Below are 15995 nucleotides of genomic sequence, written 5' to 3' on the forward strand. Positions count from 1 at the left end.
CTTCTGTTCAATATTGACTGTTTTCCTCTATTCCTGTCTAGCCTCCTTTTTAACTTGCTGGCAGCTGCCTACCACTGCACAAATAACCATGGAATTAGTGCCACCCCATGTGATTGAAGGAGAAAATGTTCTCATACGTATCGACAATCTGACAGAGAATCTTATAACCTTAGCCTGGTTCAGAGGAATGAGGATTAAGAGCCCTCAAATTGGACAATATACACTGGCCACTAATGTTACTGTGCTGGGGCCTGGACACAGTGGTAGAGAGACTTTGTACAGCAATGGATCCCTGCAGATCAACAATGTCACCCAGGAGGACATAGGATTCTACAGCCTACGAATCATAAATAGACATGCAAAAATTGTGTCAATAATATCCATATACCTCAACGTGTACTGTAAGTAATTATTTGTTATCTCTGGGTGCTGGGTGGGATTCATTTCACTAGAAACACAAAAGAATATCATGCCTGCCTGTGCCTACCTCCTTCTTCACTGTATCTTTGTGTTGGACTTTGAACATTTATTGCAGGACACACATGGTGTAGAATAAGGGCAATAGACCAGAATCCTTTTGACTTCACCTTGCAGATAGGAAGACACGTGGGAGTGAAATTAGTCAAGGATGTCATCATCTCTTCAGGAATGTATAGTTGTGAAAGACCCTTAATCAAAAAATGTTGGGTCTTTTTGAGAAATTCCCTGGGTTCTCACCAGGAATACGTCCTTGAGAAAGACCACAAGGGACAAGGATTCAGTCTGGTTGAGAAAGCAAATGGGGCCTCTGAAAAAGATGAGCATCAGGGAAAAAACCCTACATTGCCAGGGGATCATATTCAAGTCTCATCCCCCTAATGTAGTTTCTTTAGGAACAATAGGGGGTTTTCAGAGAAAAAAATTAATTAAAACAAAACAAAGCAAAACAAAAAATGATGTGGAAGCCAAGGGGAATCATCTAGACAAATGTCCAAAGCATCCACAAAAGCCCAGGGAGTACATGAGCAGACCCATCACAAAGCTCACCAAATAGAAGAAATGGGAGCATCATCTTGAAACTCTTCATGGGAGAGTGTAGCCCATCCCCTGTTCCTAGTAATCAGGTTACTTATTTGCATAAACCTACAGTGTGAAACTCCATAATCTGGTCAGAATTCTCAACTGAGAATAGTTCTGTCCCTTTACTCATGCATCACTCACCTTGTCCTTTTGGGGCCTTCTCAGGAATCTCTGTCCTCGTCCAGCTGAAAGAAATTCCATCTTTACAGAACATTGAGATCCCAGGGTAGACTGTGTGTGAAATTAAGTTTGTGTTTCACACAGGAAGCACAATGACTTTCTTTGGTGCTGACCGACCAAATCTATGTCACTGCAAAACTCAGCCCTGAGATAATCTGATGTCTTATCAAGGCTCCAGGATACCCATAAGCCTTTTTGATTACAGTGTAGTTTGGAGAAGTAAAATATAAAGAGAGAATGAGGAGAGGGACAGCTGGCAGGACTGATAGTAGAGTGGGCAGAGCAGTGTTTTGAACTCATACCCACCCACAGCTCATGAGACTCTGAGAGATGCTGCTGCCTGTGAGGAGGCTCAGCTTAGAAGGGAGAAAGGACAACAGAGCTTGGGGGCTGTTATGTAGCAGAAGTTTCACAGTGAAAGGACTGGTCAGGTCACAGAAATCAGGGAGATACCTTTGTATGCCTTTGCAAGGGCTGTACTTTCTTTCTATTTTAAGCAAATTACAAACATTCAACTTAACTTAGGAACCAGAGGCTGGGATGAAACTCTGCTAGCTCAGAGAGGCAGAGAGAGCATCCAGCTTACCTTATCAGTCAGTATCCCAGATGGAAGTTCTCCTTCTCTATATCATCTCAGAAAACACTCAAACTGAATGTCCCTCCCTTTTTCTTCCTGTGCATATCTCTGTCTTTCCAGGGTCCCTCTTACTTTCTGTTATTTTCTATGTTCAGTCCCTGTAAACTGTCTGGTTGCTTTGCCTTTTGGCCTATGGTTGACTTTTTTAAATCTTGTACACAGTAAACAGAAAGCTCTTGGATTAAAGGTGTGTGGTATGGCCGAGCCAGACCATAACTAGAAAGAGTTTTTTTTTTTTTTGTTTTTTTTTGTTTTTTGTTTTTTGTTTTTTGTTTTTGTTTGTTTTTTGAGTAAATATCACAATCTCAGGATTCACAGTATTATCAAATATCTTGCAACAGTTCCACCTTTTTCTCTAACTAAAAGAAAATATTTTAACTCTAATACAGTAAAATTATTTACTGTTATGGTCTGGGAATTGATGCACAAATCATACATACACCAATCTCTGTTAAGCAAGCATAGCTTACTGAATGCACAGCATAGTACGTATTGAGGACCAGAAGAAGGAAAAACCTAATTGTGGCACCAGTCTCTCCTCAGGGCAGGCTTTTTATTTGAAAAACCAGGTTCAAAAGTTTGAAAGCAAGCGGTGAAGTGGTGCAGCATTTTTGGCTAACTAGGCAAAGTATTACCAGCTATCCTTTAAACTGATTGGTCCTGAGTGAGTTTAGAAGGGTGGAGGACAGGTGGTGAACAGGAGAATTTCAGAACATTGAGTCAAGATACACGTGATTCAACCATATCTTCTTGGCTTATTTGTAGCATTCTTCAGTGTCAGCTATGGATAATTACTTTGGGAAGTAGAGTCTGAAAATCTGAACTTAATTTCACAATATGAGCAAAATGGAGACTGAATACAAAATGACTAGTTATGTTAAAAGGAGCAGGCCTCAACATTTACATCAATGAAGTATTTTTTCCCTAAGCTTCCCATGATGTCCAGCTTGGTTGTATTTGATAGTCTTAGGATGAAGTATTTTTGAGTTCAAAGTTTTGTAAAATTTTCTTGTCAGTCTTTTATGAACTCAGGAATTTGAATGTCCTGAGCAGTTTTTAATTCAAAGCTGATCTTTGGATGATTGTCAGCTTAGTGGCAATCCTAGCTAGGTAGACCACAGCAGTCAACCCAAAGGTGTTACCTGTTTGTGAAGAATCTTCTGACAGAAGAGGCATGGGGCATTTTTGTCTAGTGGCTAGTGTTACAACAATCTAGGTGGCTTCATCAGTGAAGGGCCAAACCATCTTCTCTCGGAACTCGAAGGTTACTGTTAGGAATGGTAGAAAACTTAAATTTTTTTTTTGTTTTTGTTTTTCGAGACAAGGTTTCTCTGTGTAGCCCTGGCTGTCTTGGAACTCACTCTGTAGACCAATCTGGCCTCGAACTCAGAAATCCGCCTGCCTCTGCCTCCCAAGTGCTGGGATTAAAGCCATGCGCCACCAAGCCTGGCAAACTTAAATATTTTAAATGGAATATTAAGCAGATCTCAGAAAGTTTTGAGAACCACAGTCTATTAAGTATGCCCAAGGTACAGAAACTTTATTCTTAGATATCTGGTTCAGACTCAAACCTGAAAACACATGCAGGAAGTCAGATGAAGCTTAATTTGAAAATTAGTTAGTACTCTGTAGGACTACCAGTACTATAACAGAAAGCAATATGCTTATTCTTAAAGATTTTGAGATAATATTTATATATCAAGGAAAGTTTAGAGAGTCAAATGAAAACCAAAAGATTATGAGATTAATGGAAATAACTTAGTCCCTTATTTTTTGTTTTACTGTGTACCATACCAGGTGACACTTTTGGTATGAAACAGTGATCTTGGATTTTTCCTTTAACAAGCATGCATGGATTTAAAGACAAAGAAAGCCATGCTCCTAACCTAAAGCCAGCTTTGATTTTAAATCCATTGGTCCCCACAGTTCAATATGTGCCTCTTTTCGGGGAAGGGTGACTGGCTTAGGGATGGGGACTATAGGCAAGTGAGCTATTTTCTCACTGCAGAAAGGCACAGACCCCTTTGCTACCATATATCCTGAAAACCAAGGGATTAGGATACATACCAGTTCTACTGTAATACATTTCCTTCCATAGCTAAGTCTGCCAGGGGCTATGTCCTTGAAAAGATCCAATATATCATTTTAAGTGGCCACCTTATGACCATACGATGGTTGACAATGACTTACTATAAGGTTTCCCACGCCTCATGAAATTTCCAGATTTGTTTCTCCAAGAGAGAATATTTATTCTCCATAAGCAAAGTGTTTGCAATTGAAGCAACAGAAAATGATGGCAGATTCCTTTATGATTTATAAAGAGTACCTAATCACAAATTTACCAATAAATATTATATCCACAATTAGGGTATCATCTGGTTCAATATTGGTCAGGGTTGTATGCATGGAGATGACTTTACAGGCAGTCACAAAAGATACTCTTTGTTTATTTTTCCAACTGGAAATTAGCTGACTTCCTAGTAACCATTTAGAGGGTTTTTATAGTAGTCTATAAATGTGGTATGTGATTTTTCTAGCGTGCAAACATATCAATGAGTTGTATCTGAGTTTTGTCCCTGGGTCATGTGTGCCACCACCACCTTGCTCACTATAACTCTGTAGTTTAGAAAACAACTAAATTGTAGATATCAGTTTGTCTCTGCTGATATTAAAGGCATGGCTATCACCCCCTTGTTAAACTATTTAACTTAGGTCCAAATTACTCCAATTCTTTTAAAAATAATCTTTTAAATATATTAAGTATTAAATATATTATATATTTATTATTCCTTTTATTTTTTTTTACAATCCAGTCATTGCCCCCTTCCTGGTCCACCCTCACACAGTTCCTCATCCCATTCCTTTCCCCCCCTGTCTCCAAGAGGATTCATGCTGAACCCCCTCCCTTTGCAAGGCCTGCCCATTCCCTGGGTCCTCAAGTCTCTCAATTATTAGGCTACTCTTCTCCAACTGAGAACAGGCCAGGCAGTCCTCCTTTGTATATGTGTCAGTGGGCCTTGGACCAGCTCATGCATGTTGTCTTATTGGTGGCTCAGTGTTTGAGTGATCTCAGAGGTCTGGGTTAGTTGAGATTGCTGGTCTTCCTATGGGGTCACCTCCTCCTCAGCTTCTTCCAGCCTTCTCCTAATTCAACCATAGTGGTCCCGGACTTCAGACCAAGAGTTGGGTGTAAGAGTCTGTGTCTGTCCCAGTCAGCTGCTTGTTGGGCCTCTCAGAGGGTAGTCATTCTAGGTTGCTCTTTCCATAGCCTCAGTAATAGTGTCATGTTTTGAAGCCACCCCTTGAAATGAATCTCAAGTTGGACTGGTCACTGCAATGCCTTTCCCTCAGTTTTCACCATTTTTGTCTCTACAGTTCTTTTAGACAGGAACAACTCTGAGTTGCTGCCCTGTCTTTCTATTGAAGGTGGACTCTACAAGATTCCTCTCCCCACTCTTGGGCAGTTCATTTAAAGTCCTTCCCTTTGACTACTGAGAGTTTCACACCTTCCAGGTCTCTTGGACTTTCTAGATGGTCCCCCCACCTCCCAACTCACCTCCAGTTTTCATATTTCCATTTATTCTGCTGGCTCTCAGAGCCTCTCTCTTGTATCCCCCCATAATTTATCATGTTCCCCCTTTTCCCTCCCCCTTCTCTACCACCTAGGTCACTTATTTTCTCTGCCTCCCTTGATTGCTTTCTTCTCTTTCCAAAGTGGGATTGGAGCATCCTCACTTGTTGGGTCTGAGTTACCTCACTCAGGATATTTTCTAGCTCCATTAATTTGCCTGCAAAATTCATGATGTCCTTGTTCTTAATAGCTAAATAATATCCCATTGTGTAAACGAACCACGTTTTCTGTATCCATTCTTTTGTTATGGAACATCTGGGTTGTTTTCAGGTTCTGGCTATCATAGATAAGGCTTCTATGAGCATAGTGGAACATGTGCTCCTGTGGTATGGTGGGGCAGCTTTTGGGTATATGCTCAAGGGTGGTATAGCTGGATCTTTAGCTGGATCTACTTCCAATTTTCTGAGGAACCTCCAGATTGATTTCCAGACTGGTTGTACCATTGTGCAGTCCCACCAGCAGTGGAGGAGTGTTCCTCTTTCTCCACGTTCTTGCCAACATGTGCTGTTACCTGAGTTTTTGATATTAGCCATTCTGATTTGTGTAATGTGGAATCTTAGGGTTGTTTTGATTTGCATTTCCCTAATCAGTAAGGACATAGGAACATTTCTCCTCCACTTGAGATTCTTCTGCTGTGTATCCTTGTTGTTTGTTTTTTTGTGGAGTTTAGCTTCTTGAGTTCTTTATATATTTTGGATTTTAGCCCTCTATCAGATGTGGGGTTAGTGAAGTGGTTTGTTGGTTTGTTTGTTTGTTTTGAATCTGCAGGTTGCTAATTTCTTCTATTGACTATTTCCTTTGCCTTACATAAACTTTTCAGTTTCATGAAGTCTCATTTATCAATTCTTGATCTTAGAGCCTGAGTCATTGGAGTTCTGTTTAGGAAATAGCCCATCTCCCATCCCCACACCAATGAATTCAAAGGTCTTACCATTTTCTTTTCTATTCGATTCAGTGTATCTGGTTTTATGTTGAGGTCCTTGATCCACTGGGACTTGAGCTTTGTACAGAGTGACAACATGGATCCATTTTCATTTTCTAAATACTGATTGACAGTTATAGCAGCAGCATTTTATTGAAGATGATCTCTCTCTCTCTCTCTTTTTTTTTCTATTGTATATTTTTGGCTTCTTTGTCAAGGATCAAGTGTTCATAAGTGTGTGGGGTTTGTTCCTGTGTCTTCAATTCTATTCCATTGATCAACCTGGCTGGCTCTGTTCTAATACCATGCAGGTTTTATTACTATTACTCTGTAGTACAGCTTGAGGTGAGGGATGGTGCTGTTGTGGAAGTTCGTTTTGTGGTTAACAATTGTTTTTACTATCATAGGTTTTTTCTTTTTCCATATTGATATTGAAAATTGCTCTTTCCATGTCTGTGAAGAATTGGGTTGAAATTTTGATGGGAATTGCATTGAGTCTGTAGATTGCTTTTGGTAGGACAGCCATTTTTTTATGATGTTAATCCTACCAATCAATAAGCATGGGAGTTCTTTCCATTTTCTGAGACGTCTACGATTTCTTTCTTGAGAGACTTGAAGTTCTTGTCATATAGATCTTTCACTTGACTGGTTAGAGTTACCCCAAGATATTTTATATTATTTGAGACTGTGGTGGAGGATGTTGTTTCCATATTTCTTTCTCTGCCTGATTAGCCTTTGTATAGAGGAAGGCTCCTGATTTTTTTGAATTAATTTTATTTCAAGCTATTTTGCTGAAGTTGTTTATCAACTGTAGAAGTTCTTTGGTAGAATTTCTGGGGTAGCTTATGTATAATATCATATCATCTGAAAATAGTGATACCTTGACTCCTTTTTGCCAATTTGTATCCCCTTGATCACTTTTTTGTTGTGTTATTACTCTAACTAGAACTTCAAGTACTATATTGAATAAATATGTGGAGAGTGGGCAGCTCCAATTTTAGTGGGATTGCTTCAAGTATCTATCCATTTAATTTGATATTGGCTGTTTGTTTGCTGTATATTGCTTTTATTATGTTTAAGTATAGGCCATGAATTCCTGAAATTTGGGTATGCCATGCCATCCTTTTCATTGAATTCCAGGAAGTCTTTAATTTCTTTATTTCTTCCCTGACCAATTTAATATTGAATAGAGAGTTGTTCAGCTTCCATGAGCATGTGAGTTTTTGGTTGTTTTCATTATTACTAGTCTGTGGTGATCTGATAGAATGCATGGGATTATGACAATCTCATTTTATCTGTTGAACTTATTTTATGACTGACTATATGACTAGTTTTGGAGATGTATATTCCTTTGTTTAGGGTGAAATGTTCTGTATATAGCTTTTAAATCCATTTGGTTTAAATCCTCTATTAGTTTCACTATGTCTCTGTTTAGTTCTGTTTCAATGACATGCCTATTGATGAGAATGTGGTATTGAAGTCTCTCACTGTTATTGTGTAGGGTTCAAGGTGTTTGGAGCTTTGGTAAAGTTTCTTTTACAAATGAGGATACCCTTGAATTGGGGGAATAGATAGATGTTCAGAATAGAGAAGTTTTCCTGGTGGATTTTTCCTTTGGTTAATATGAAGTGTCTTTCCCCATCTCCCTTGGTAACTTTTGGTTGAAAGACTATTTTATTGGGCATTGGAGAGGTAACTCCCACTTGTTTCTTGGGACCATTTGCTCGGAAGAATTTTATCTAGCCTTTTACTCTGAGGTAGTGTCTGTCTTTGTCATTGAAGTGTGTTTTTTATATGCAGGAAGATGTTGGATCATGCTTGCATATCCTGTCTGTCAGCTTTGTCTTTGTATTGGAGAATTGAGTCTGTTGATATTGAGAGATATTAAAGACAGATGACTGTTAGTTTCTGATATGTTTGTTCGTGTAGGTAGCATTATGTGCTTTTTACTGTCTCCTTTTGATTTTGTTGTGAGATTATTAATTTCTTGGCTTTGTTCTTTCATGTTGTTACCTTCCGTGTGCTAAAGTTTTCCTTCTTGAATCCTCTGTAGGACTGAATTGGTAGGTATATACTGTTCAAATTTGGTTTTGTCATGGAATATTTTGGTATCTCCACCTATGATGATTAAGAATTTTTCAGGGTATAGTATTCTGCCTTGGCAGTTGTGTTCTATTTGAGTCTACATGGCAACTGTCGGGATTCTTCTTGCTTTTAGGGTCTTTTTTTTTGAGAAGTCTAGCATAATTCTGATAGGTCTGCATTTGTAGGTTACTTAGCCATTTTCCCTTACAGCTTTCAATAATTCATTGTTCTGGGCATAGAATGTTTTGATTATTATGTGATGGGAGGATTTTCTTTTCTGGTCCACGATATTTTGTTTTCTATATGTATTTTGTACATTTATGGGCATTTTCTTTAGGTTGGGGAAATTTTCTTCTGTGATTTTGTTGAAGTTTCACTCTCATTTTGTCCTGAATTTCCTGGATGTTTTTGGTTAGCAGGCTTTTTGTTTTTGTTTTTGCTTTTTTTTGACTAATAAAGTTTATTTTTATTACATATTTTCTTATTTATATTTCAAATGTTATTCCCTTACTTTCTTTTCCCTCCAAGACTTCCTATTCTGTACCCCTCCACCTGCTCACTGACCTACCCACTCACACTTCCATATCCTGGCCTTACCTTATACTGGGGCAATGAGCCTTCCCAGGACCAAGGGCCTCTCCTCTCATTGATGTCTGAAAAGGCCATCATCTGCTACATATGTGACTGGAGCCCTGGGTCCCTCCATGTGTGCTCTTTGGTTGGTGGTTTAGTCCCTGAGAGCTCTGGGGGTACTGGTTGGGTTCATATTGTTGTTCATCCTATGGGGTTGTAAACACCTTCAGCTCCTTGTGTAATTTCTCTAGCTCCTTCATTGGGGACCCTGTGCTCAGTCCAGTGGTTGGCTGAAAGCAACATCCTCTGTATTTGTCAGGCAGTGGCAGAGCCTCTCAGGAGATAGCTATATCAGGGTCCTGTTAGGATGCACTTGGCATCCACACTAATGTCTTGGTTTGAAAAATGTATATGGGATGGATCCTTAGGTAGGGGCAGTCTCTGGATGCCATTTCCTTCTCTCTCTACTCCACAATTTCTTTATGCATCTCCTTCCATGTGTATGTTGTTCCCCCTTCTAAGAAGCACTGAAGTGTCTACACTTTAGTCTCTCTTCTTCTTAAGCTTCAAGTGGTCTGTGAATTATATTTTGGCTATTCTGAGCTTTTGGACTAATATCCATTTATGAATGAGTGCATACAATGTGTCTTCATTTGAGACTGGGTTACCTCACTCAGGATGATATTTTCTAGTTCCATTCATTTGCCTACGAATTTCATAAATTAATTGTTTTAATAGCTGATTAGCATTACATTGTGTAAATGTACCAAATTTTCTGTATCTATTTCTCTGTTGAGGGACATCTGGGTTTTTTTCCAGTTCCTTGCTATTATAAATCAGGCTCCTATGAGCATAGTGGAGTATGTGTCCTTATTACAAGTTGGAGCATCTTCTGGGTATATGTCCAGTAGTGGTATAGCTGGTTCCTCAAGTATTACTATATTCAATTTTCTGAGGAACCACCAGACTGATTTAAACAATGGTTGTTCCAGATTTCAAGCCCACCAGCAATGGAAGAATGTTCCTCTTTCTCCACATTCTTGCCAGCATTTGCTGTTACCTGAGCTTTTGATTTTAGACATTCTTTCTGGTAGGAGGTGGAAGGAATCTCAGGGTTGTTTTGATTTGCATTTCCCTGATGACTAAGAATGTTGAACATTACTTTAAGTGCTTCTCAGCCATTCAGTGTTCCTCAGTTACAAATTCTTTGTTTAACTCTGTACCCTATTTTTAATAGGGCTATTTGGTTCTCTGGAGTCCAATTTATTGAGTTCTTTGTATATATTATATATTAGCCCTCTAATAGATGTAGGATTGGTCAAGATATTTTCCCAATATGTTGGTTGTCATTTTGTCCTATTGACAGTGTCCTTTGCCTTACAGAAGCTTTGCAAATTTATGAGGTCCCTTCTTGATCTTAAATCATAAGCCATTGGTGTTCTTTTCAGGAAAATTTCCACTGTGACCATGCACTCGAGGCTCTTCCCCACTTTGTTTTCTATTAGTTTCTGTGTATCTAGTTTTATGTGGAGGTCCTTGATCTACTTGGACTTGAGCTTTATATAAAGAGAAAAATGTTGATTGACTTGCATTCTTCTACATGCTATCAGCCAGTTTAACCAGCACCATTTGTTGAAAATGCTGTCTTTTTTTTCCACTGGATGAATTTGGCTCCTTTGTCAAAGATCAAGTGACCATAGGTGTGTGGATTCATTTCTGGGTCTTCAATTCTATTCTATTGATCAACCTGCCTGTCACTGTACCAATACCATGCAGTTTTTTTGTCATAATTACTCTGTTGTACAGCTTGAGGTCAGGCATAGTGATTGTCTCAGAATTTCTTTTACTGTTGAGGACAGTTTTCACTCTCCTGGATTTTTTGATATACGAATATGCAAATTGTTCTTTCTAACTCTATGAAGAAATGATTTGGAATTTTTATGGGGATTGCATTGAATCTGTAGATTACTTTTGGCAAGATGGCCATTTTTACTATATTAATCATCCCAATCCATGAGCATGGGACATCTTTCCATCTTCTGAGATCTTTGATTTCCTTCTTCAGAGACTGAAGTTCTTGTCATACAAGTCTTTCACTTGCTCAGTTAGAGTCACACCAAGGTATTATAGATTATTTGTGACCATTGTGATGGGTGTTGTTTCCCCAATTTCTTTCTCAGCCTGTTTATCCTTTGTGTAGAGAAAGGCCACTGATTTAGTTGAGTTAATTTTATATCCAGCCACTTTCCTGAAGTTGTTTATCAGGTTTAGGAGTTCTCTGGTGGAATTTTTGAGGTCACATAAGTATAGTATCATATCATCTGCAAGTATTGCTATTTTGACTTCTTCCTTTCCAACTTGTATCCCTTTGATTTCTTTTTGTTATCTAATTGCTCTGCCTAGGAATTCAAGTACTATATTGAATAGGTAGGGAGAGAGTGGGCAGCCTTGTCTAGTCTCTGGTTTTAGTGGGATTGCTTTAGTTTCTCTCCATTTAGTTTGATGTTGGCTATTGGTATGCTGTATATATATATTTTAATATATTTAGGTATGGGCCTTATAGTCCTGATCTTTCCAAGAATTCTGCCATGAAGTGTGTTGGATTTTGCCAAACGCTTTCTCACCATCTACTAAAATGATCACATGTGTTTTTTTCTTTTGAGTTCATTTATATAGTGGACTACACTGATGGATTTCCATATATTGAATCATCTTTGCGTCCCTGGGTTTAAGCCTACTTGATCATGATGAATGATCATTTTGACATGTTCTTGGATTCATTTTGTTAAAATTTTATTGAGTATTTTCCATCGATATTGATAAGGGAAATTGGTCTATAGTTCTCCTTCTTTGGTCTTTGTGTGGTTTAGGTATCAGAGTAATTGTGGCTTATAAAATGAATTGGGTTGTGTTCCTTCTATTTCTATTTTGTGGAATAGTTTGAAGAGTATTGATATTAGGTCTTCATTGAAGGTCTGGTAGAAATCTGCCCTAAACCCATCTGGTCCTGTGATTTTTGTGCTTGGGAGGCTATTAATGACTGCTTCTATTTCTTTAGGGGATATAGGACTGTTTAGGTCATTAATCTGATCTGGAATTAACTTTGGTACCTGGTATCTTCTAGAAATTTGTCCATTTCATCCAGGTAATTTTTGTGCTTGGGAGGCTATTTATGATTCTATTTCTTTAGTGTTTATGAGAATGTTTAAATGTTTATGTTTATCTGATCCTGATTTAACTTTGGTACCTTGTATTTATCTAGAAAATCGTCCATTTCATCTAGATTTTCCAGTTTTGTTGAATATAACTTTTTTTACTTGGATCTGATGATTTTTGTATTCAGTTTCTGTTGTTATCTCTTCCCTTTCTTTTCTGATTTTATTAATTTGGATACTGTCTCTGTGCCCTCTGGTTTGTCTGCCTAAGGGTTTATCTATCTTGTTGATTTTTTCAAAGAACCAGCTCCTGGTTTGGTTGATTCTTTGCATAGTTCTTTTTATTTCTACTTGGTTGATTTTACCCCTGAGTTTGATTATTTCCTGGGATCTACTCCTTTTGGGTGTATTTGCTTCTTTTTTTTTATAGAGCTTTCAGATGTGTTGTCAGGCTGCTAGTGTATGCTCTCTCAAGTTTCTTTTTGGAGGCACTTAGAGCTCTGAGTTTTCCTCTTAGCACTGCATACATTGTAGCCCATAAGTTTGGGTATGTTATGGATTCATTTTCATTAAATTCTAAAAGTCTTTAATTTCATTCTTTATTTCTTCCTTGACCAAGTTATCATTGAATAGAGTGTGGTTCATCCTCCATGCATATGCGGGCTTTCTATTTTGTTGTTGTTATTGAAGAACAGCCTTAGTTTGTGGTGATCTGTTAGGATGCATGGGATTATTTCAATTTGCTTGTGTCTCTTGTGGCCTGTTTTGTGACCGATTATATAGTCAATTTTTGAGAAAATGCTGTGAGGTGCTAAGAAGATGATATATTCTTTTGTTGTAGAATAAAACATTCTATAGATAACTTTTAAACCCATTTGGTTCATAACTTCTATTAGTTTCAATGTTTCTATATTTAGTTTCTGTTTCCATGATCTGTCCACCGATGAGAGCAGTGTTTTGAAGTCCACTACTATCATTGTGTGAGTTGCAATGTTTGCTTTGAGCTTCAGTAATTTTTTTTTTTTTTTTGTGAATGTGGGTGCCCTTGCTTTTGAAGCATAGGTGTTCAGAATTGATAGTTCTTCCTTGTAGTTTTTTTTTTTCATTTGATGAGTATGTAATGTCCTTCCTCATCTTTTTTCTGATAATTTTAGGTTGAATATTGATTTTATTCGCTATTAGAATGCTATTGCAGCTTGCTTCTTGGGACCATTTGTTTGGAAAATTGTTTTCCAATCTTTTATTCTGAGGTAGTGTCTCTCTTTGTCACTGATGTGAGTTTCTTGTATGTAGCAATGTGTTGGGTCCTGTTTACATGTCCATTCTTTAGTCTATGTCTTTTTATTGGGGGAATTGAGTCCATTGATATTAAGAGATATCAAGGAAAAGTGATTGTTTCTGTTATTTTTGTTGTTAGTGGTTTAATTACATTTTTTGGTGGCTATATTCTTTTAGGTTTATTAAAAGAAGATTATTCTCTTGCTTTTTCTAGGGTGTAGATTCCCTCCTTGTGTTGGAGCTTTCCATTTATTATTCTTTGAAGGGCTGGACTTGTGGAAAGATATTGTGTAAATTTTATTTTGTCATGGAATACATTCTTTTCTCCACATATGGTAATTGAGAGTTTTGCTGGGTATAGTAGCCTGGGCTGGCATTTGTGTTCTCTTTGGGTCTGAGTGACATCATCCCAGTATCTTCTGGCCTTTATAGTCTTTGGCGAGAAGCCTGGTGTAATTCTGATAGGTCTGCCTTCCTATTTTACTTGACGCTTTCCCTTACTGCTTTTAATATTCTTTCTGTGTTTAGTGCATTTGGTGTTTTGATTACTATGTGATGGGAGGAATTTCATTTCTGGTCCAGTCAATTTGGAGTTCTGTAGACTTCATATATGTGCATGGGTATTTCTTTCTTTAGGTTAGAGAAGTTTTCTTCTCTAATTTTGTTGAAGATATTTTCTGGCCTTTAAGTTGGGAATCTTTGCTCCACTTTATACCTATTATTGTTAGGTTTGGTTTTCCTATTGTGTCCTGGATTTCCTGGATGTTTTGAGTTAGGAGATTTTCACACTTTTCATTTTCTTTGACTGTTGTGTCAATGTTTTCTATGGTATCTTCTGTACCAGAGATTCTCTCTTCAATCTCTTGTATTCTGTTTGTGATGCTTGCATCTATGACTCCTGATCTCTTTCCTTTGTTTTATATCTCCAGGGTTATCTCCCTTTGTGATTCCTTTATTGTTTCTACTTCCATTTTTAGATCCTGTATAGTTTTGTTCAATTCCTTCACCTGTTTGGTTATGTTTTCCTGTAATTCTTTAAGAGATTTTTGTGTTTCCACTTTAAGGACTTCTATTTGTTTACTTGTGTTCTAATGTAAGCCTGTGTCAGCACTCCTGGGAGACCAGCTGTATTCTGGCAGGACCCATGCACAGAGGGCTGTGGAAAAGCCCCAGCTCTTGAGTGCAGATTAGTAGGTTTTTATGCTTTGTATTTTCTTTGACTGTTGTGTCAATATCTTCTAAGGTATTGTGTACACCTGAGTTTGTCGCTTACATCTCTTGTATTCTGTTGGTAATGCTTGAACCTATGTCTCCTAACCTTTATCTTAGGTTTTCCATTTCTAGGGTTGCCTCCTTTTGTCTTTTCTTTGTTGTTTCTACTTCCACCTTTAGATCTCGGACTGCTTTGTTCAATTCCTTCACCTGTTTGTTTTTTCCTGTATTTGTTTAAGGAATTTGTTTCCTCTTTAAGGGCTTCTACCTGTTTTCTTGTGTTTTTATGGATTTCTTTCAGTGAGTTATTTATATCCTCTTCAAAGTATTCTATGATCTTCATGAGAGTTTTAGGTCAGCTTCATGGTTTGTTGCTGTTCCTAGGGCAACAAATCCCACAGTCTGAAGTCTGCACAGGAGACCTCCTTCACCCAGGGCAACAGATCATTGGCATGTATGCCCTTTTGAACACTCCACAGCCTAAAGGACTCCCATATGATCTGCTGAAGACAGGGCCGGTATGTTGGGACATCCAGGACTTGCTATGGTGGGAGAACTGTGCTTTGATAGTGCCAAAGTATATTGACTCCTTTTGCTTATCGTCTTGTGATTGCCTCTCACCCTCTAGTTATCTCAGTTGTTAACTGGCCTGATTGTCTCTGTCTGGAGCCTGTCTCCCCTATCCCTCTGTTTTTCTAGGTCTCCTGGGATACCTCTGGCCCTTTCTGCAGCAAGTCTCTTGTGATGCCTTCAGACAGTGGGGTCTGTTGCCCTGTGTGCAGAAAATCTCCTGGGAGACCTTCATATGTGAAGTCTTTAGAGGGCCAGACACTCTGATGATCTACCTAGTGAAAAGGGCAGTAGGGTTCCAGTGGAGGGGTGTGGGACATTGGGCTATGCACCGACAGGCCGATCTCCAGTCGAGCTGAGGTCTGAACCCTGAAGGGTGATAATTCACCTACATGACACGGTAGGTGTTCCCTTATGCTCCTGGAACTCTGGCTCCTGCCTAAGTTACCACTCCCCACAGCCCCCACAAGAGAAGCATGACTGGAAGTCACATAGGCCCAAGCTTCTGACCTTCAGGCTAAACTCCTCTCCAGTTACCTAGCAACAATAAAGACCATAAAAGGGCTGTTCATCCCCTGCTTGCTCTCTTACTTCTTACTCTTACTTCTTACCCCTCACTCTCACCCCTCTCTCCTCTCTCTGTCTCCTCCTCTCCTCTCCTCTCCTCTCCTCTCCTCTCCTCTCCTCTCCTCT

General features: G+C 38.6%; 1 protein-coding gene across 1 annotated transcript in view; it reads left to right on the forward strand.

Moving 5' to 3' along the window:
• LOC110298737 (carcinoembryonic antigen-related cell adhesion molecule 5) overlaps positions 1 to 15995 on the forward strand; it is a 38429-nt gene that overhangs the window by 1488 nt on the left and 20946 nt on the right. The window contains exon 2 of the mRNA XM_021168152.1: positions 42 to 401. Within this exon, the coding sequence (XP_021023811.1) occupies positions 42 to 401 (360 nt within the window). The remainder of the gene's footprint in view (positions 1 to 41; positions 402 to 15995) is intronic.

The sequence above is a fragment of the Mus caroli genome, chromosome 7 (genome assembly GCF_900094665.2).
Source record: "Mus caroli chromosome 7, CAROLI_EIJ_v1.1, whole genome shotgun sequence".
NCBI lineage: Eukaryota > Metazoa > Chordata > Mammalia > Rodentia > Muridae > Mus > Mus caroli.